This window comes from Meleagris gallopavo, chromosome 21 (assembly GCF_905368555.1).
Source record: "Meleagris gallopavo chromosome 21, MGAL_WU_HG_1.1, whole genome shotgun sequence".
NCBI classification, from domain to species: Eukaryota; Metazoa; Chordata; class Aves; order Galliformes; family Phasianidae; genus Meleagris; species Meleagris gallopavo.
Window position 1 is genome coordinate 1033412 of NC_139424.1, and position 15899 is coordinate 1049310.

General features: G+C 43.9%; 1 protein-coding gene across 1 annotated transcript in view; it reads left to right on the plus strand.

Moving 5' to 3' along the window:
* Positions 1–11710, plus strand: part of CALN1 (calneuron 1) — a 94368-nt gene extending 82658 nt beyond the window's left edge. The window contains exon 5 of the mRNA XM_010721920.3: positions 5122–11710. Coding sequence (XP_010720222.3) covers positions 5122–5249 — 128 coding nt within the window. The 3' untranslated portion in view covers positions 5250–11710. The remainder of the gene's footprint in view (positions 1–5121) is intronic.
* The last annotated feature ends 4189 nt before the right edge of the window (positions 11711–15899 follow it).

Below are 15899 nucleotides of genomic sequence, written 5' to 3' on the forward strand. Positions count from 1 at the left end.
GTGTTCAACTCAACTTTGTCATTAGATGGCTTGCATGGCTACAAGGCGGCAGTTGGGCTGAGCTTCACTTTGGAGCAATCAGGAAAGTGAGACCCATGGCTCAGCTCTAGTGCCTTATAGGAAATGAAAAGGAGTATTTGTGTCAAACGTAGTCAACTTTGTCTTTTATTGCCCAGTGTAAGAACATAGCAGACAATTTCACCTACAAAGCTCAAGCCTGTATTTATTCGCAGTGCAGAAATCTATTGATTCCTGGCAAATCAGTGAGCTGCTGGTCAGCAGTGGAGCAGCACCACTGGATGAGCTCCAGGTTGAGAAATGGGAAAGGAAATGTTTTGCATTGCAGCTCTTGCTCAGTGCAGCACCCCCTCAGCAATGCCCCAAGACTGCTATGTAAGTGATCAGCAATAGAGATGGGATGCAGCCCGAAGTTTTACAGTGTATTTTTATGCACTTTGAATGGAGTTAACACTGCTAAGAACATTTACTAAGATGGAAAATTTACTTAAGGAAACCACTTTAAGCCGCCGTAGGAGAAGGATTTTCTTTGCCAGAGGAACTCAAGGTGCTCCGAAGCATTGCTGGCTGGAACAACCAAATAGACAAATCATTTCAAGTACAGAAAAGTCCAGGGACATACCTATGGAGGAACTCAGGGTTTGAGCGCATCACCTGCTGCTTTCCCACACCTGGTGCCTCTGAAGGGGCATCAGGCAGAGGTGCTGAAGCATCTTACAATAAAGCAAAGTGCAAAACTTAGCCTGGCTAATTAATGGGATTCAAACACTGTATCCAGCACACTCATCCTCTGCTAAATACTGCAGAAAAGATGCAGAAGATTATGGCTGAATTTTAAGAAGCCTGCAGGAGGGAGGCAAGCAGCAACAGTCTTCAAATCAAGCCAAGCAAGCAGCAGGGAAGAAGGGATGCTTATATTGGAGCTTTTGGTCTGTGCTGAGCTGGTGGAGCTGCACCCCAGCTGCCATTGCTGCATCGGCACTGGGGTGAACCAATCCCAGACACAAAACCGTGGGTCTGTAAACTTCAGTGCTCAGCATCTCATTTTGGAAGTCCCAGCTTCCAAAAGTACAGCGAGAACAGCTTTTCTCGTGGGATGTTGGCATGGCTGGTGCTAGGCAGAACCTAGAAGCAAAACAGACCCTTTTTTAGATGTTGTTGGAACTACACACGCGCGCACAAACCCACCAGAGAATTAAAGATCAGCTCGGCACTGTCAACCAAGACACTAAGTTGTGCTGCAGGTCCCAGAGGAAGAGGATGGTTCTGGTCTGCAGCAGCTCTGACAGGAGCATTTCTCCCAGGGAAGGCAGGCTGAGAGCAAGAGATGTCCTGCAGCCCTTGGCTGTGGACATGCCATTACCTGAAGGATCTCCTTGTGCTGAAAGAGACCAAAGCGTTCCCATTTCCCACACGCTGAGCTCCCTGCAGGGCTCAGAATGACAGAGCCTTTGCTGGCACTCAGGGAGAGCTGTTGGACAGCGTCTCAGCCTGGCTTTAAGTGTCTCCATGTAGGTTAGTTGCTCTTTGCCCATTTGTCAATTAGCAGAGTGAAAGAGATGCTTTTGAGTACAACCCCTCTAATTTATTTGAAGCACTGCGTTGGAATGAGGTGAAGAGCACTGTAAAAAGCAACTGCTTCTTTTAACTGTTAAGGTAGCCTAAAGAGACTTAACTTCGAGATTTACATCTATATTTAATGTACATTTCATCCACCCCATTAAAGTGGCTTTAATTATGGGTAGGAATGAAGCCAAGATGAGCCCTGGTGGTTTTCACTGAGGCTGGGGAGGACAGGTCCTTCAGTTCCTTGCTGCAGCAGGAGCTCTGCACCCTGCACCCTCCACACCATCACCACTGGGTGTGTTGTTGCCACCAAAACAGAGCCCTGAGACCCTTCTCCATTCTGCACTCCTGGGACCTGCTCAGCTCAGCTCTCCCTGGCTGATAAATTGATAGAGCATAGAAATGTCTGAAGAGCCCCACCAATCTGAAAGCACTGAAGCCAGTCAGGTGGCAACCAGCACTGCACAGGTACTTTTGCCATCAGCAGAAATGCACATTTCTGTCTTTCTCCTAACCTGGCCATTTTGGCTTCTTGTCATAATAATGCTTTCAAAACTAAGATTTATAATATTCATTGTAGATCAACACAGATAATGTGCACTATTTCTCTCTCTCATACTCACATGCAGCCACACACACTTTAAATGAAAAAGCTCATATTATGGTCAGAGACAAGTCCAGGATTTTGTTCAGCTTGCTCTGAACATGAGAGTCATTTGCAAGATGTCAGCTCTAAGCTCGCATTACAACTTGTCCTCTTACACATTTCCAGGGAGCTTTGTTAGCCTTCTACTTGATGAGGAGGAAGGCAGTGAAAATGCCCAGCTCCCCATACCAGCCCTGACAATGAAGAACACAACCAGAAGGGAGGTGCATTTATATTTTCAGCTCTTCTCACTATTTATGTTAATGCTTAGGGCAGGAGAACAAGGCTGAGAGCCAAGAAGACTGCATGCTTTAATGGGAAGAGATACAAGGAAAGGACAACTGTTTGGAGTGACATTGCACTAACAAAAATTGGTAGCACAAAAATTGTCTATCTGGCAGTTCTCTTCATCAAAATGCTCGTGACATTGAGCTCATGGCAAATGGGTGCTGGATGGTTACAGTGACGTGGCCTGAGTGCCTTTTTCTGCAGGCTCTCAGCGCTCTCCCTTGAGCATCCCAAGACCACTGTGGGCATCGTGACCAGTCTGGCAGTCAAAGCCAATAATCCAATACGCTCCAAAACGGGCTGGACATGTTGAGCCTATATCTTCTGGAGAATTGCAGCCATGGCAGTGTGTATCTACCACCCCTTGACAAAGTCTTGCCAACCAGCATGTTGGGAAGATGAAGGACGAGCCTCAGTGTGCTTCTTTAGATTTCCTTTATGTTGGGAATTGCTAGGAGTTGCTTTACCTGCTAGGAACATGCTTGTACATCCCAGGAGGAGGCTGTGGCTCTGACCATGTTCAAGGAACCAGCTGAATTCCAAGCTTCTGCAGTAAAAATTCCTATTGGCAAGAGTTTGGACATTAGGAAAAAGTTCTCTGAAAGAGTGGTCAGGCACTGACACAGGCTGCCCAGGGATGTGGTGGAGTCACTGCCCCTGGAGGTGTTCCAGAACCATGGAGATGTGGCACTGGGGGATGTGGGTCAGTGGGCAACATTGGTGGTAGATGGATGGTTGAACTAGATGATCTTAGAGGTCTTTTCCAATCTTAATGGTTCTATGATTCTGTGAAAATGCAGTGCAGATCAAGTCTCCAGGCCTGTGACAATGCCCACTCTGGAAGCCAGTAGGAAAAAGAATGGATGCCATGTTCAAAGAGGAGGTGAATTTGGAGAAATGAGGTAATTGAGGGAAAAATTCATAAGTTGCAGGGAGGGCAAAAAGGTTTTCATATTTAAGAAGATGATTCACAGACTGATCCCAGGGCTGCACGTGACTGTGTTCACAATGAAGAAAGTCAGCAACTTCAGCTTCTTAGTTGGTGAAAAACAGTACCAATGACTTACCTGGATCCTTCTGCCTTAAATCACTATTTTTACTTGTCAGTAGACTGAAAAAATGGTTTGCTTCAGAAACATTTCCGCAAGAATCACTGCGCATGCTTTACTTTTTTCCTTTGGGAGGAGAGATGCCACCAAAGAAAGTCTTGGCCAGTCTTCAGCTGCTCTCCTATCCATTGTAGTAGGCAACAGAGCCCAGCGCAGATCACAGTGGCTTATGTCACTGTTCTGCCTGGCTGGGAGAGTTTTCTAAAGTGCAGAAATAACAAAAATTAAAAAGGAATAACCAAGGCTGTTATTTAACAAGATTCTCAGAGCGCTGGGGCATCATGCACCATACTACCATGTTGATCCTGCGTGTAATATAAAAGCAAACAGGGGTAGAGCTGTGCAAGCAGAAAGCTGTAATTTAGGAGTGGTGCTGAGCAGGGTGTAGCAAGTCTTGGTACTGCCCATACTGGCAGGGCATCACCTGCATGAGGATTCTCTGCCTTTCTGAATTTACCTTTCAGAAACTCCAGAGCCTTTTCAGACACTGATTTTTGTGGTGCCCCAATATTGTGCTGGTATTCTCAGTCAGAGGACTGATCATGTCCTGTACGTAAAGGAAGAGAAGGGATAACAAGATTTCTGTTTTCTCAGATCACGAACTGTATCCTGCTGCTGATCTTAAAAACATAACTAAATAAAATATGTCAAATGCTAAAAATCCTAGCTCTGACTGTATTTTAACTGCTGCAAATTACCCTCACCTCCTTTGACAACTGTTCTGCAAGCATTCGTTTGAAAAGGTTCTTAATAAGTCTGATTTTGCTTAGGCACTGAAAACCTAAAAACAGTTTAAAAAAAGACTAATGTACTATGTATACTCACGGGAGTGATCACAGTGAGTTTTTTAAGTGTTGTTGGGAGCACATCTTGAATTTCTACTCACTCCCAGTTGACCTATAAGCGGAAAAACCTAAGGGGATTTGCAGAAGACCAGTATTTCTGATAAAATGAATGCATAGAAAACTTCATAAAGAGCTTAGAAAGAACTGAAGATCAAACTGAAAGAACAGATCAAACTGAAGCACTTTAATTTTCAGGCATCTGGAGGGTTTTAAAGCCACTGTGTGTGAGAAGGGGCTTCCTGCAGTATGAAAGGGTGGTCTGGTAGGAAAACTGTTTTGGAAGTAGTCATAGAGTCATAGAATCATAGAATGGCCTGGGTTGAAAAGGACCTCAATGATCATCTAGTTTCAACCCCTCTGCTATGTGCAGGGTCATCAACCACCAGACCAGGCTGCCCAAAGCCAGATGAAAGTAAGGTTCATTGTTTGGAAATGTCCCCAAAGTACTCACCCTCTAATGGTCTCCACTGGTCTTCAAGGAGAGACTTGTCCAGCACGGGGAGTGTTCCCTTCCCAGGGTAGGTACAAGGTGTGGGCAGGGCTGTGTGCACGTAGAGGCAAAGGAGAATTTCTGAGCTCAGCAGACCCCAGCAGAGAGCAAAGATGTTTTTTCGTCCAAGTAGCTCAACCTTCCCTTGTCTTTCTGCAGTGCACGCCCAGAAGCAGAACAGACAGACCTGCGTCCGGAAGAGCCTTATCTGCGCATTTGCCATGGCCTTTATTATAAGCGTGATGCTGATTGCGGCCAACCAGATCCTGCGGAGCGGCATGGAGTAGCCTCTCACCATGACACTGTGACCCAAACTGACCATGCATGCGCATGCCACCGGGTGAGCTTCCCCCGAACCGACTCTCACACGGCAAAGAGACAGAGGCGGGCAGATAACGCACCATTCGACAAGGAGCCTGGGGCCAGCAGCGTAACGTGTCTTGTGAATCAACCACATCCTTTTGGCAGGGACATAAAAGGGCTGTCTTAACGCTTTAAAGGTTTTGTTTCCTAATGCAATAAAAAATAAAAAAATAAACGTACGGAAGTCCCGAATTATTGCTTCAGAACAGCAATGGTAACTTGGAAGACGCTTTCATCCAGCAGTCTGCTTTGCAGTTGTAAGGAGGCACAGCCTTGTGACTCGCTGCAGCGGGGCTGTCTTTTAACCTAGGGGCCGACTGACTGTGCCGCATAGCTCCCCGGCAGGCCCACCTTCCCAGGAAGTTGATCGTAGCATTGCCACAAGCAAGTCCTGTTCGTTTTGTTTCACGTACTTTGGCTTCACGTTGTTTTTCCCTTATGACCATGCCTTTGAGTTTACGGCATTAGAGGGGAGCTAGAGCATCTTTGTACAGTATTTTCAGAGTAAAGAAGAGGAGAATTTGCCAGCATCATACAGAATTTCTATTTTTGCTTCACAAACGTCGCCTTCGACACAAGACTGTGGGGTAGCAGGAGTCTGTTTGCCATTTTTTCCCACCGAGAATCAGGGCTTAAGAACCACCACCCACTTCCCCACATGGGCATTCCTGAGATTCGTGCAGTCTTCCAGCCAACTCTGCAACCACCAGCGCCAGTTGAAAATCCCTCTGTTTGGTGCCATTCAACATTTCCTTTCCAGTAGTTTTGCCCTTCTGCTACAGCAGTCTTCAATAACCTTATTGAGACCAAAACCACTGAGAAAGCTCTGAGCTTTTCTCCCTGCTCCTCGACTGCCCAATTTTTACTTAATTCATTGTTGCAATTGCAGTGAAACCTCTGCATCCAACACCTACTCATGGGAGAGATTGCATTTTCACCTCTATGGTGAGGTGGGATTTGACCAGCAAGTCACTCCATCCCTCACGGTCCCACCGTCATCACCACTGCATATCCCATGGACAGGCTGAAAGAAGGTGATCAGAAAATCAGGCTGCTGCAAGAAAAGAAGGAATCAAACTCGAGCATACCACCATATGTTTCGTAGTGTGTCAGACTATCAGATCCCACAAGTGTTAGTTATTTTTCCTGGAAGAGATTTTAATGAGCAGCAAGGAGAGGATGGAATGATGCAGACCAGAGGCACAACGTGTCCCATGGAGCCAGGATTACATCTGAAAGCATTTCTGCTTTTAAACCCAACACAAATCCTTGCATTTACCTTCAGATGAACTGTACACCCGTGTATTACTCCAGGAGGGATCTGGTTCCCTTGCCCTGATGGGTGATGGCTGCGTTTGGTGCACAGGGAGCATTGGTGCGGGGTTGGAACGGCGGTGGTTTCTGCTACCAGCTGGATGAGCTCCAGAAACACGATGGAACAGCAAGATCTCACTCCTGTGAATGTAGAGGACTGTTTCCTGTGTCTTGAGAAGGGGCAGGATGGCTCCCAAAGGGAATGTGGACCATGAGCTTCACTTGTCCTACAGGGTGGCCATCGTCTCAAGCCTGGATCCATCCCAAAGACTCATTTCTGCTCTTTGTTCTTGCTTACGAGTTCATTTAACCTGTATTTTTCTAGTAACCTGATGTGAAAATGTACTTCTCATTGTTCTGTCTCCCACCACCCCTTAGATCTCATGTATCTGTTTAGGATTTTGCCTTTAGGTGTGTGTTACTATTTATCACCTTCGCAACGCTGCTGTTTTCCTGGTGCCCCCCTCCATCTCCAAAGATGACAGCTGTCATTTCCAAGGCAGCTGAGTCGTTTTTCTGCCTTTCACAAACACACATTTCTGTATTTCTGTTCTGCTGTGACTAATAGAGGTCAGCTACAAAATACTGTGCAGAAATTGTTACATCTCACAGAAGATGGAGGGATTTGTGTTTGCTGTAGGGCAAGACCAGATTTCAAACCAACAGCAGAAAATGATAGGCAAGCTCTGAGCATAGGATTCACACTGATGGGGAACTCAGGGTTGCTCCCAAAGCTCACTATGTTGGACATTGCAGAAAAGGAGCTTGGAGGTCCTTTTGAGGTGACTGTCATCCATGTTTTCTGGTCTCAGGGGCATATTAAAGGTAGGAACAGAAAAAAAAAAAAAAAAAAAGTCCAAACATTACCACTGAGTGGTACTTACTACCTTTTTTTTTTCTTTTTTTTTGGTGGGTTTTTTTGTTTGTTTTCCCCTGGGACAGTGCTGGAGTGAATGTGGGAAGCAGAGCAGATGGAGCTGCAGCTGAGGTGGGCACCAACCCACCACCCCACTCAACTCAGCAGCTCTAAAGTAGTGCCTCTTCGCATAGCACAGAAAGACAAGTAAAACACGTAGACCAGGCATTTCTACACATTCTTCTCACTCATCCGACAGCTAACACCAGGCAGACTCCAATTATAACAGCACCTTACAGACAAGATAATCTTTTCCATTCCTTCAAGATTTCTGGAAGGCTCTGTAATTTCTACAAGCATGTTTCATAAAAACTTTTGTAAATACAGTCATTATTCAGCACAGTTCTTCACCTTGAACATCCATTTGTAAAACCAAACCTATAATTAATATATTGGTAAAAGCCATAGCCTGGGGTCAGTAGAGTTCATTGCAAAACTCCCCACTGATTTTACTGGGTACGGGATTTGGGGATTTTTAGTTTTACTTTTTTTCTGTGGGGAACCCAATGTATCCACTATGAATGAGTGCCATGTCTTTGCAGAGGTCTCCTTTTCCTTCCTAGACCAGACTTTCTTCATCTAAAGCATCCTGAAGCTATTCCTTCTTTCATTAGTCAAGCTCATCAAGTAGCTAGTGGCAGTGTAGGATGGATCAGGCCACACCATTTCAACCCTTCCTCTCCCAACCAACTTCAGGTGACACTTTCCCATCCTTCCTAGCCAGCAGCACTGAACCTTTGTCTCCTACCTATCTCCCTGGTTCCATTTATGTAACATCCATTTATCTTTTTTTCTTTTTCCTCCTTCATAAGAGGGGGGAAAAAAGGACTTTTTATTGCTTTTACAGACAGTAGGTAAAAATAGAGCGATAAAATTTTGATTGGAACCTGATGGCAAAGGTTTAGGAGGAAGAAAGTAAAAGAATAAAGAAATAAAAATAAAAAACCCACATCCCCTACTTAAAAAAAAAAAAGAAGAAGAAGAAGAAGAAGAAAGGGAAAAAAAACTATTTAAGTGCTAATTAACATACTTTAAAAAATACCCAGACTGCAGCAGCACTAGGTAGAGCTGTCAGAAAAAGCACTAAACTTATGCTCTTGCCAGTTACATGAGAATTTAAGTGTCTTTTTCAGCACTGCAATTCTGTATGAAAAGGATATTGCTATGGCAACCCTCACTATTCGTGACATGTGTGCCACAAAGTCGGAGCGACACGCAGCAATTGCAAATGCACTCCCAGCCAAGCCAAGGCTGGACAAACGACTCCCAGCAGCCCGGGGCAGCCTTTCAGCTCAAAGATGAGCAAATTACCAACAAACTCTGGGCACCCCAAAGGCAACTCTGTTGGCTTAGCCATAAAAAAATAAAAATGAATAAAAGGTGTGTAATTAAACAGATTGGCATGCAGGGAATGATTTGAAGTGGCTGTGATTGTTCTAGCTTGAGAGAGGCTTTGATTTGGCTTGGCTTGGGAGCAAATGAAATTAAGGCAGTGTAAGCATTGCTCAACACAAGCTGTCCTGTGCTTGTTGGGCAGGTCCTCCATGAAGGGACCAATCCCCAACGGGTGGAACTTGGCTTATTGCTTCTGCCCAGCACAGCGCTTCTTTGCTGTTAGCCATTTGTGGCTTTGAAGGCAACACAAGGCATCTGCTTCTGGAGAAGTTAATGAGGAAAAAATCATTATTTTTCCTATTTGATGGGTATTCACAAATGTGCTTGTGACTGTTTTGGGCACCCCATGCTGATGGGTTCACAAACTCCTCAGGACGAGGGCCGTCTGTGAGCAGAAGAGGTGGGAGGTGGGAGACCTGACTACTCGCACTGCACCCAGGGAAGTTAGAGCTGAATGTTAGGGCATCGTGTGCTCAGGAGTTTCATACACAATGTTTGGTGTTTGTTGGGAGCTCACTTTGGATATGTTTAACTAGTAGGGCTGGATGCTAGTAGCTTCACAACAGAGATTTCCATCAACTCTGTGATAGAATAGATACGTACATATGCACTGTTTTAAGCTGAGACCAATTAAATGAGGAGGTTTTTTGGTCCTTCTCCAATAAGACATAGAATAGTGGGGAAGTGAATCAAGAACAGATAAAAAGCATTCCTAAGGGTGCTACTTGAGATGGATAAAGTCTTTCTGACAGATTTGGATGAGCAAAGTACCTGCTGGCAAACACTTTGTTCTATGGAAAGAACACATCTTTCTACCTGCTGCAAAAGACCAAAACATCTCCTGGGACACTCAGAGGACTGTCCAAGGCCATCCAAGGTTTTTTGCTGGCTTTGCTTGGGATGACACAATGCTTTGAGAGGTGCACAGAAACTTGCAGCTTTTTCCATGAAAGACTCTCTTATCCTGCACGTAGCACACACGTGCACAAGCAAATAGCTCTGCCAAGGGCTGTCATCACACAAAAGCAAGAGGTTCACAGTCCCGAGTCAGACTTAGATCTGCGAAGAGAGAAGCAGTAGGAGGAATATATTAAGATCACTAAGAATGAAGTTCCCTATTTTATCCACCCGTGTAATAAATTATTTAGTTTCTGCTTTATGGATGACTATTTGAAAGAAGAAAAACTAACTCTTCTAAAATGAGAATCTGATAAAGTATCTTTTATCTTGGCTCTGAATCATGCTTACATTCCATAGATGAAGATGTACAGAACTTGCTGATTTTCAATCTATTATTTTACTGTATCGAGTTCTGACAGTGCAATTACATTTCCTTGGCATCACTTAGAACCTATTACTTTCCCAGGAACTAAGGAATTTAATACAGAAAAAGACTCAAAACACTTTAATCTTTCTGTGTTGTTGGTTGTTATCAAGAACAAATCTTGTTTATCTCCAGTTCAAGTAGGATGATTTAGGCAGCTCTACAAAATGTAGAGCTTCACCAAAAACAAGACAGACAGAAAATCTGGCAACAACACTTTAATTGGAAGAATACTTTACTACTATCTCTCCAGTGGCAAAAGTCTGAAAAGCGGTCTCAATTTGGTATCTTCACTAGTAAGGAATTTCAGCCCTAAAAGGAGGAAAAGAGAGGAAAAAGGAGAAAAAAAATAAATCCTTTGAATCTAACAATCAGCTCTTGACAATCTGATGATGAAAATACCCTAGGATTTCTATTTTCTGTCAAGACAGATCAAAATAACTTTGTAGCCTTGAAGAGTATTATTAAACGAAACATCCATTTTCCATCTAGTTATTTTGTGCAGCTGCTCATGGCCAGTCTTTGCCAGCATCACAAATAAGCATCTTCAACCTTTGCTCATTGTACAGTATGTTAGGTGAGCTCCAAACTGCAACTTTCCAGTATCAGCTGGTCTTCTATCTGCATTGGCCAGCAAGTAGACATTTGGCTGTCCCATTTGAAGCTGTTGAGCTAGCTACCCCTCTGGTCTTGCCAGCACTTAGGCATGTCTTGTCTGTCCTGTGAGCAGTCCCACCAAACCCAAACCGTGCTGCCAACATGTTTGCAGCATCAGGCCCCTGAGGTTGCCATTTGACAGCAATCTTCAAATAAAGGCACATTCCAGCAGCCCAAGAATAGCATTACGTTTCCCACCATCTCTGTCAGAGGAGCCAAAGTTATTTCAGCTTCATGCAGCAGCTCTTGTTCTCTCAGATTTTAATTGGGGTGGTGGGAGGAAAAAAGCTGAAGTTCCTCTCGGACTCCAGAGTAAATGAGAAGTAACTCATTAGAGTTAATTGGCTTAAACTGGGATAAGCCCAGAATCCAGCCTGTTGCCATTTAATCCATGCTAGGATCTAAGTAATCGATAACTCCTGATTCATCTCTAGGAAGTGCTTCATTAATGCATTCGTCTCCTTCTTGTCATCGTTTCATCTCTCACTGGTTTCAAGCCATTTACCACCCATTGTTGAAAACTGACCATTTCTGCTTGTTAACAGAAGACATGGCATTTTGATTAAAGACAACAACTCACAAAGTCAGCAGCATAATAGTAAAAAATAAAAATAAAAAAAATAGAAATCACTTTGTACAAAACACTGTAAATATTAATATAAATTAACTTGGCATGCAACTTAAATAAATCCTATGTTATTGCAAGTTACCCAAGTGTATAAAGACGTGTATAAAAGGAAAACCGAATGCCATATGTATCGGCTGTTTCCTCTAACCAAACACTACTGTAAATATATAATCTGTATAAAAAGATTTTAATTTTACCATTATTTATGCAATAGAAATAAAGGTTTTTTTCTTTTGATGAAGGATGAAGGTTTTTTTCCCCTCGTTTTGAAGCAGTCGTTGATATTTATTCATGCCCAAGTACAAGAGCAAAAGCAAGATTTGCATAAAATATTAGGACAGGGCCCCTTTCTTCCTTCTGAGAGATACATGAACATTTGAGTTTTTTATTTTGCTTTGAAAATAGATTTACATATTTTAAAGGCTGTTATTACAAAAAGAGCTCCTGGCTGAAGAGATGCCTTGGCTGTTCAGAGCTAAGATCAACGCTTCAAGAGCAAAACAGATGCACAGGGTTCATTAGCATGCCAAAGAGATGAATTTCACTTCTCCTCTGGAAGTGATGGAAGTCAAAACCAAGACTGGTGTGGTTGGTGGGCACCACACGCAGATCTCAAAGAGAAGGGTCAGGCCATGCCGTGTGCTTTTCCTTGGCGCTTGCTTAAAGACTCAAAACCACTTTTCTTAGACCTACTGGGGAGTCAGGGCCTGTTTCTGAACTCAGGTGGGCCTGGGTCCAGTGATTTGCTGCTGGGAAGAGTACACTGACCACAGGTTTTAATCCTGGCTCTGCTGCTGCCAAGGCCTCATGCTATGAGAGCTGTTCTGTGCAGCTTAACCACACTCATGTGTACTGAACAGCAGCTGTTCTCTTAGCAAATCCACATCTCTTCATTTCACTGTAGGCCATTTCCCACTGCTACTGGTCCTCGATGCCCACCATGTCCTGCAGACCATTTGGCTGGAGGAGAGAAGGACCAGGTTGATGATTGTCCCCAGCATTGCTTGCAGTGGTGCCTAAATTTAAGTTTGAAAAGAAATAGCTGATCAGGCAGTCTTCATCCAGGTGGACCCATCACAGTGGATAGACTGCTGGGAGAAACAGTGCAACCCCAAAGCTCCCGTCTTGCCCATATGGAGAGTATCTTCTCCACCTTCTCCTTGGAATCGACCTGTACTGCTTTCCCTACACCTGACCATTTTTGCAGCTCTGGTTCCTTCATTTAAACTCTAAAAAATGAGTGCTTTTCCCCAAACAGCGACGTTTCACACTCCATTTCATGGATTCACATTATTTATTAATTGTAAGTATTTGGATGACAGCCTGGCGGCTCAGATAGTGTTCCTTATTTCTGGAACCATCACAATTTTTGATATGAGCAATTATCTGTCCGTGGATCACCACTGAAAAGCAAATGATGCAGGAAACATGTTTACAAAATTCGTAATCCTATAGTAAAAAAAATGACACTGCACACTCTATTTGATCTTTTATGTTATATAAGTGGGGAGCAGCTTAATGAATGGCTTAAGAGTGGGCTTGAATTCATTATAGGAATGAATCAAATGTATTGCAGGAATTTCTATATATTTATCTTAGGACCGAGTGAGTAATCAAAGAAATTCACTGTTGGTAGCAGATAGTGGTTCTACATCCCTCTCCTCTTAAAGAAGGCCAAACAGTGCTCATACTCAGAATGTTGGAGTCCATGTGCTCAATGGAAGCACACGTTTGCACATTGCATTTCAGCCACCAGAACAGTTCAAGAGTTAAAAACTGACTGCATCACTGCCCTCAGCAAGGAGAAGCACGGTGATGCAGCAACTGGTTTGATACCACTGGGAAATCTTCACTGGCTGAAGGGAGAAAACAAACTTTAAAACGGAAAAACATACCGCATCCAGACGGAGAGCAAACTGCTCTATCCCACCACACAAAGAGCCCACAGGCAGGCTCCAAGTTTGCCAAAGCTTCTTTAGCTCGCATGTTATTTCAGTGCCATCTACACAGCAGAGGAAAATAGCATCCAGAAGCCCCATGCTTCAGCTGTGCCACCAGGAGGTTTTAGGTATTGGATGCCATGGGAGAACTGTGCAGGTTTGATCCAGCTCCTGGGGAGTCAATGGAAACATTCCCAGACTTGGTGGGATTTGGATTAGGTCATCATACAGCACAGTATTTCACACCCTGGCTCTTTGCTTTGTTTAAATGGAGTCTGGCCAAGGCCTCAAATTTAATTATTGGAATACAAATAGTGAAGAAAGAGAGCTTTCTGTAGTCAAAATAAAATTCAGGCATGGCCCCATTTATATCTGCTTGCCATCAATGGGCTCCTGATGCTCAAAGCTCCCGGCAGGCAGTGGCTTTAGTTAGACACGATGCCTTCCTCCAGTGATGTACACTGTGCCCATCACCCTGCAGGATGGCTCAGATCACATCCACTCATTGCACACTTCTTCCTGATTAACATCTATAGAAAAAGTATTTGCTAATGCAAATCCAGAGGCAGTAATTTATTTGGTGAAAGCTAGTTAATCCTGGGAAGGCTTTTCCCTGAAAGTGTAGGCTTAATATCATCTTGTTTTAATTGCTTCTTTGAGAGTTTTTTTAAATCAAAAACATTTTAATTAAAAAATTCACCAAGACAATCTTCCAGATCTTTCCCCATTTATTCTTCTTTCCACCAAAATTATCAGTACATTTATAAAGTTCTAAAGAAAGTAATTACAGCAGATGTTGATCGCTGCTGCTCGCACGGAAGCTGCTGGATGCTGCACATCAGTCTCCCAACTTCTACTTCTTTTCAACTTTCTGAAACAGCACATTCTGTACTAAAAATTTCCATTTTTAATCTTTACTCAGAAAGGAGGCTGTCTGTTGAGGAGCTGGGATGCTTTCATGCCAATTGCTAAGCATACGGGAGATCGAGGGGGGAAGAAGGGGAAAGAAAGGATACAATTAAGGAACTAATAATAAGATGTGAAGATTTGGGCAATAAACAACAAAGAAATGGTTGAAAGCAGGTGATCCCATTGCCACCTGTTCTTCTTGTCGCTGGCTATAAGGCAATGACCATTCCAACACAATACACTCTATCATTCTATGACTTTATTGTTCCTATAACACCATTTACAATGAGTAAAGATCCTGCTCTACCACCACCTCCACAAAGGGCAGGAGGATAAATCCTCTTGGAAATGCCATGAGTGCCCACAGTATTACAAGTGCAGTAGTATTAGACTGAAGATGCCAAGTGCACGCCTGCCACACTGTAATGAATGTCTTTTAACCCCAATTTCTGCTTAGATCTCTATTTGCCTGTAATGAGATGGCTTTAGAGTAAGCTGTCAAAAATAGTTCTCATGTAATGACAGAAAACTGAGATAATCACAGGCCGACCAAACTGTCACTACAGAGACAAATACAGTGCAACAGCATAACCACCGGGTCAGCAACCTGTAGCATGATGCTGATGATGCTGGCAAGCACATTTTCTGTGTCCTGTGGCTGCACAGATAGGACTGGGAACCACTTCAAGCATTCAGCGGTGCTTCCTGGATTGCTTGCTGGCAGTGGATTGCCTCTAGGCTTCAGCTAAAATGTATACGTGGACAAATAGTGGAAAATCCGGGATGGAGAAGTTGTGCAAAAAGCTCCAGCTCCTTAAAGTAGCTCCTTAAAAATTCAAGAGTTTGCCTCAGCCCATCAGTTTTCAGCCCCTGTCCTTCTGAAGGTAGCAAGTTTGATCAGTCAATAAGGTCCTGTTTCAATGGAGAAGCCAAAAAAAGCCCTCTGCACAGGTCCCACATGTCTGGTTTGGACTCATCAGTTGCTAATCAAAATTCATCACAGCTCGAAGGACTCGAAGGCTGAACTTCACACCCACAGATCCTTGGGCAAAACCACCACTATAAATACCTGCATTAGGGATCTCCAGTTATGGGCTTTCCTAGCATATGGTGAGGCTCAGCCTCATCTTGACTCCCAGGACAGCCACTGGGACAAAGCAGAGACAAATCTCAGTTCCAAGGAGAGCACAGAACCACAGAATCATTAAGGTTGGAAAAGACTTCTAAGATCATCCAGCCCAACTGCCCACCTACCACCAATAGTGCCCACTGCCCACGTTCCTCAGTGCCACATCTCCATGGTTTTTAAACACCTCCATGGACGGTGACTCCAACACCCTCCTGGGCAGCCTGTTCTGGTACCTGACCACTCTTTTGGAGAAGCAGTGTTTCTTAATATCCAACCCAAACCTCCCCTAGCGCAGCTTGAGGCCATTCCCTCTCACATATTTGAGTGTTGCTGCTACTGGGCCATGCCCTGATTCTTCAAGT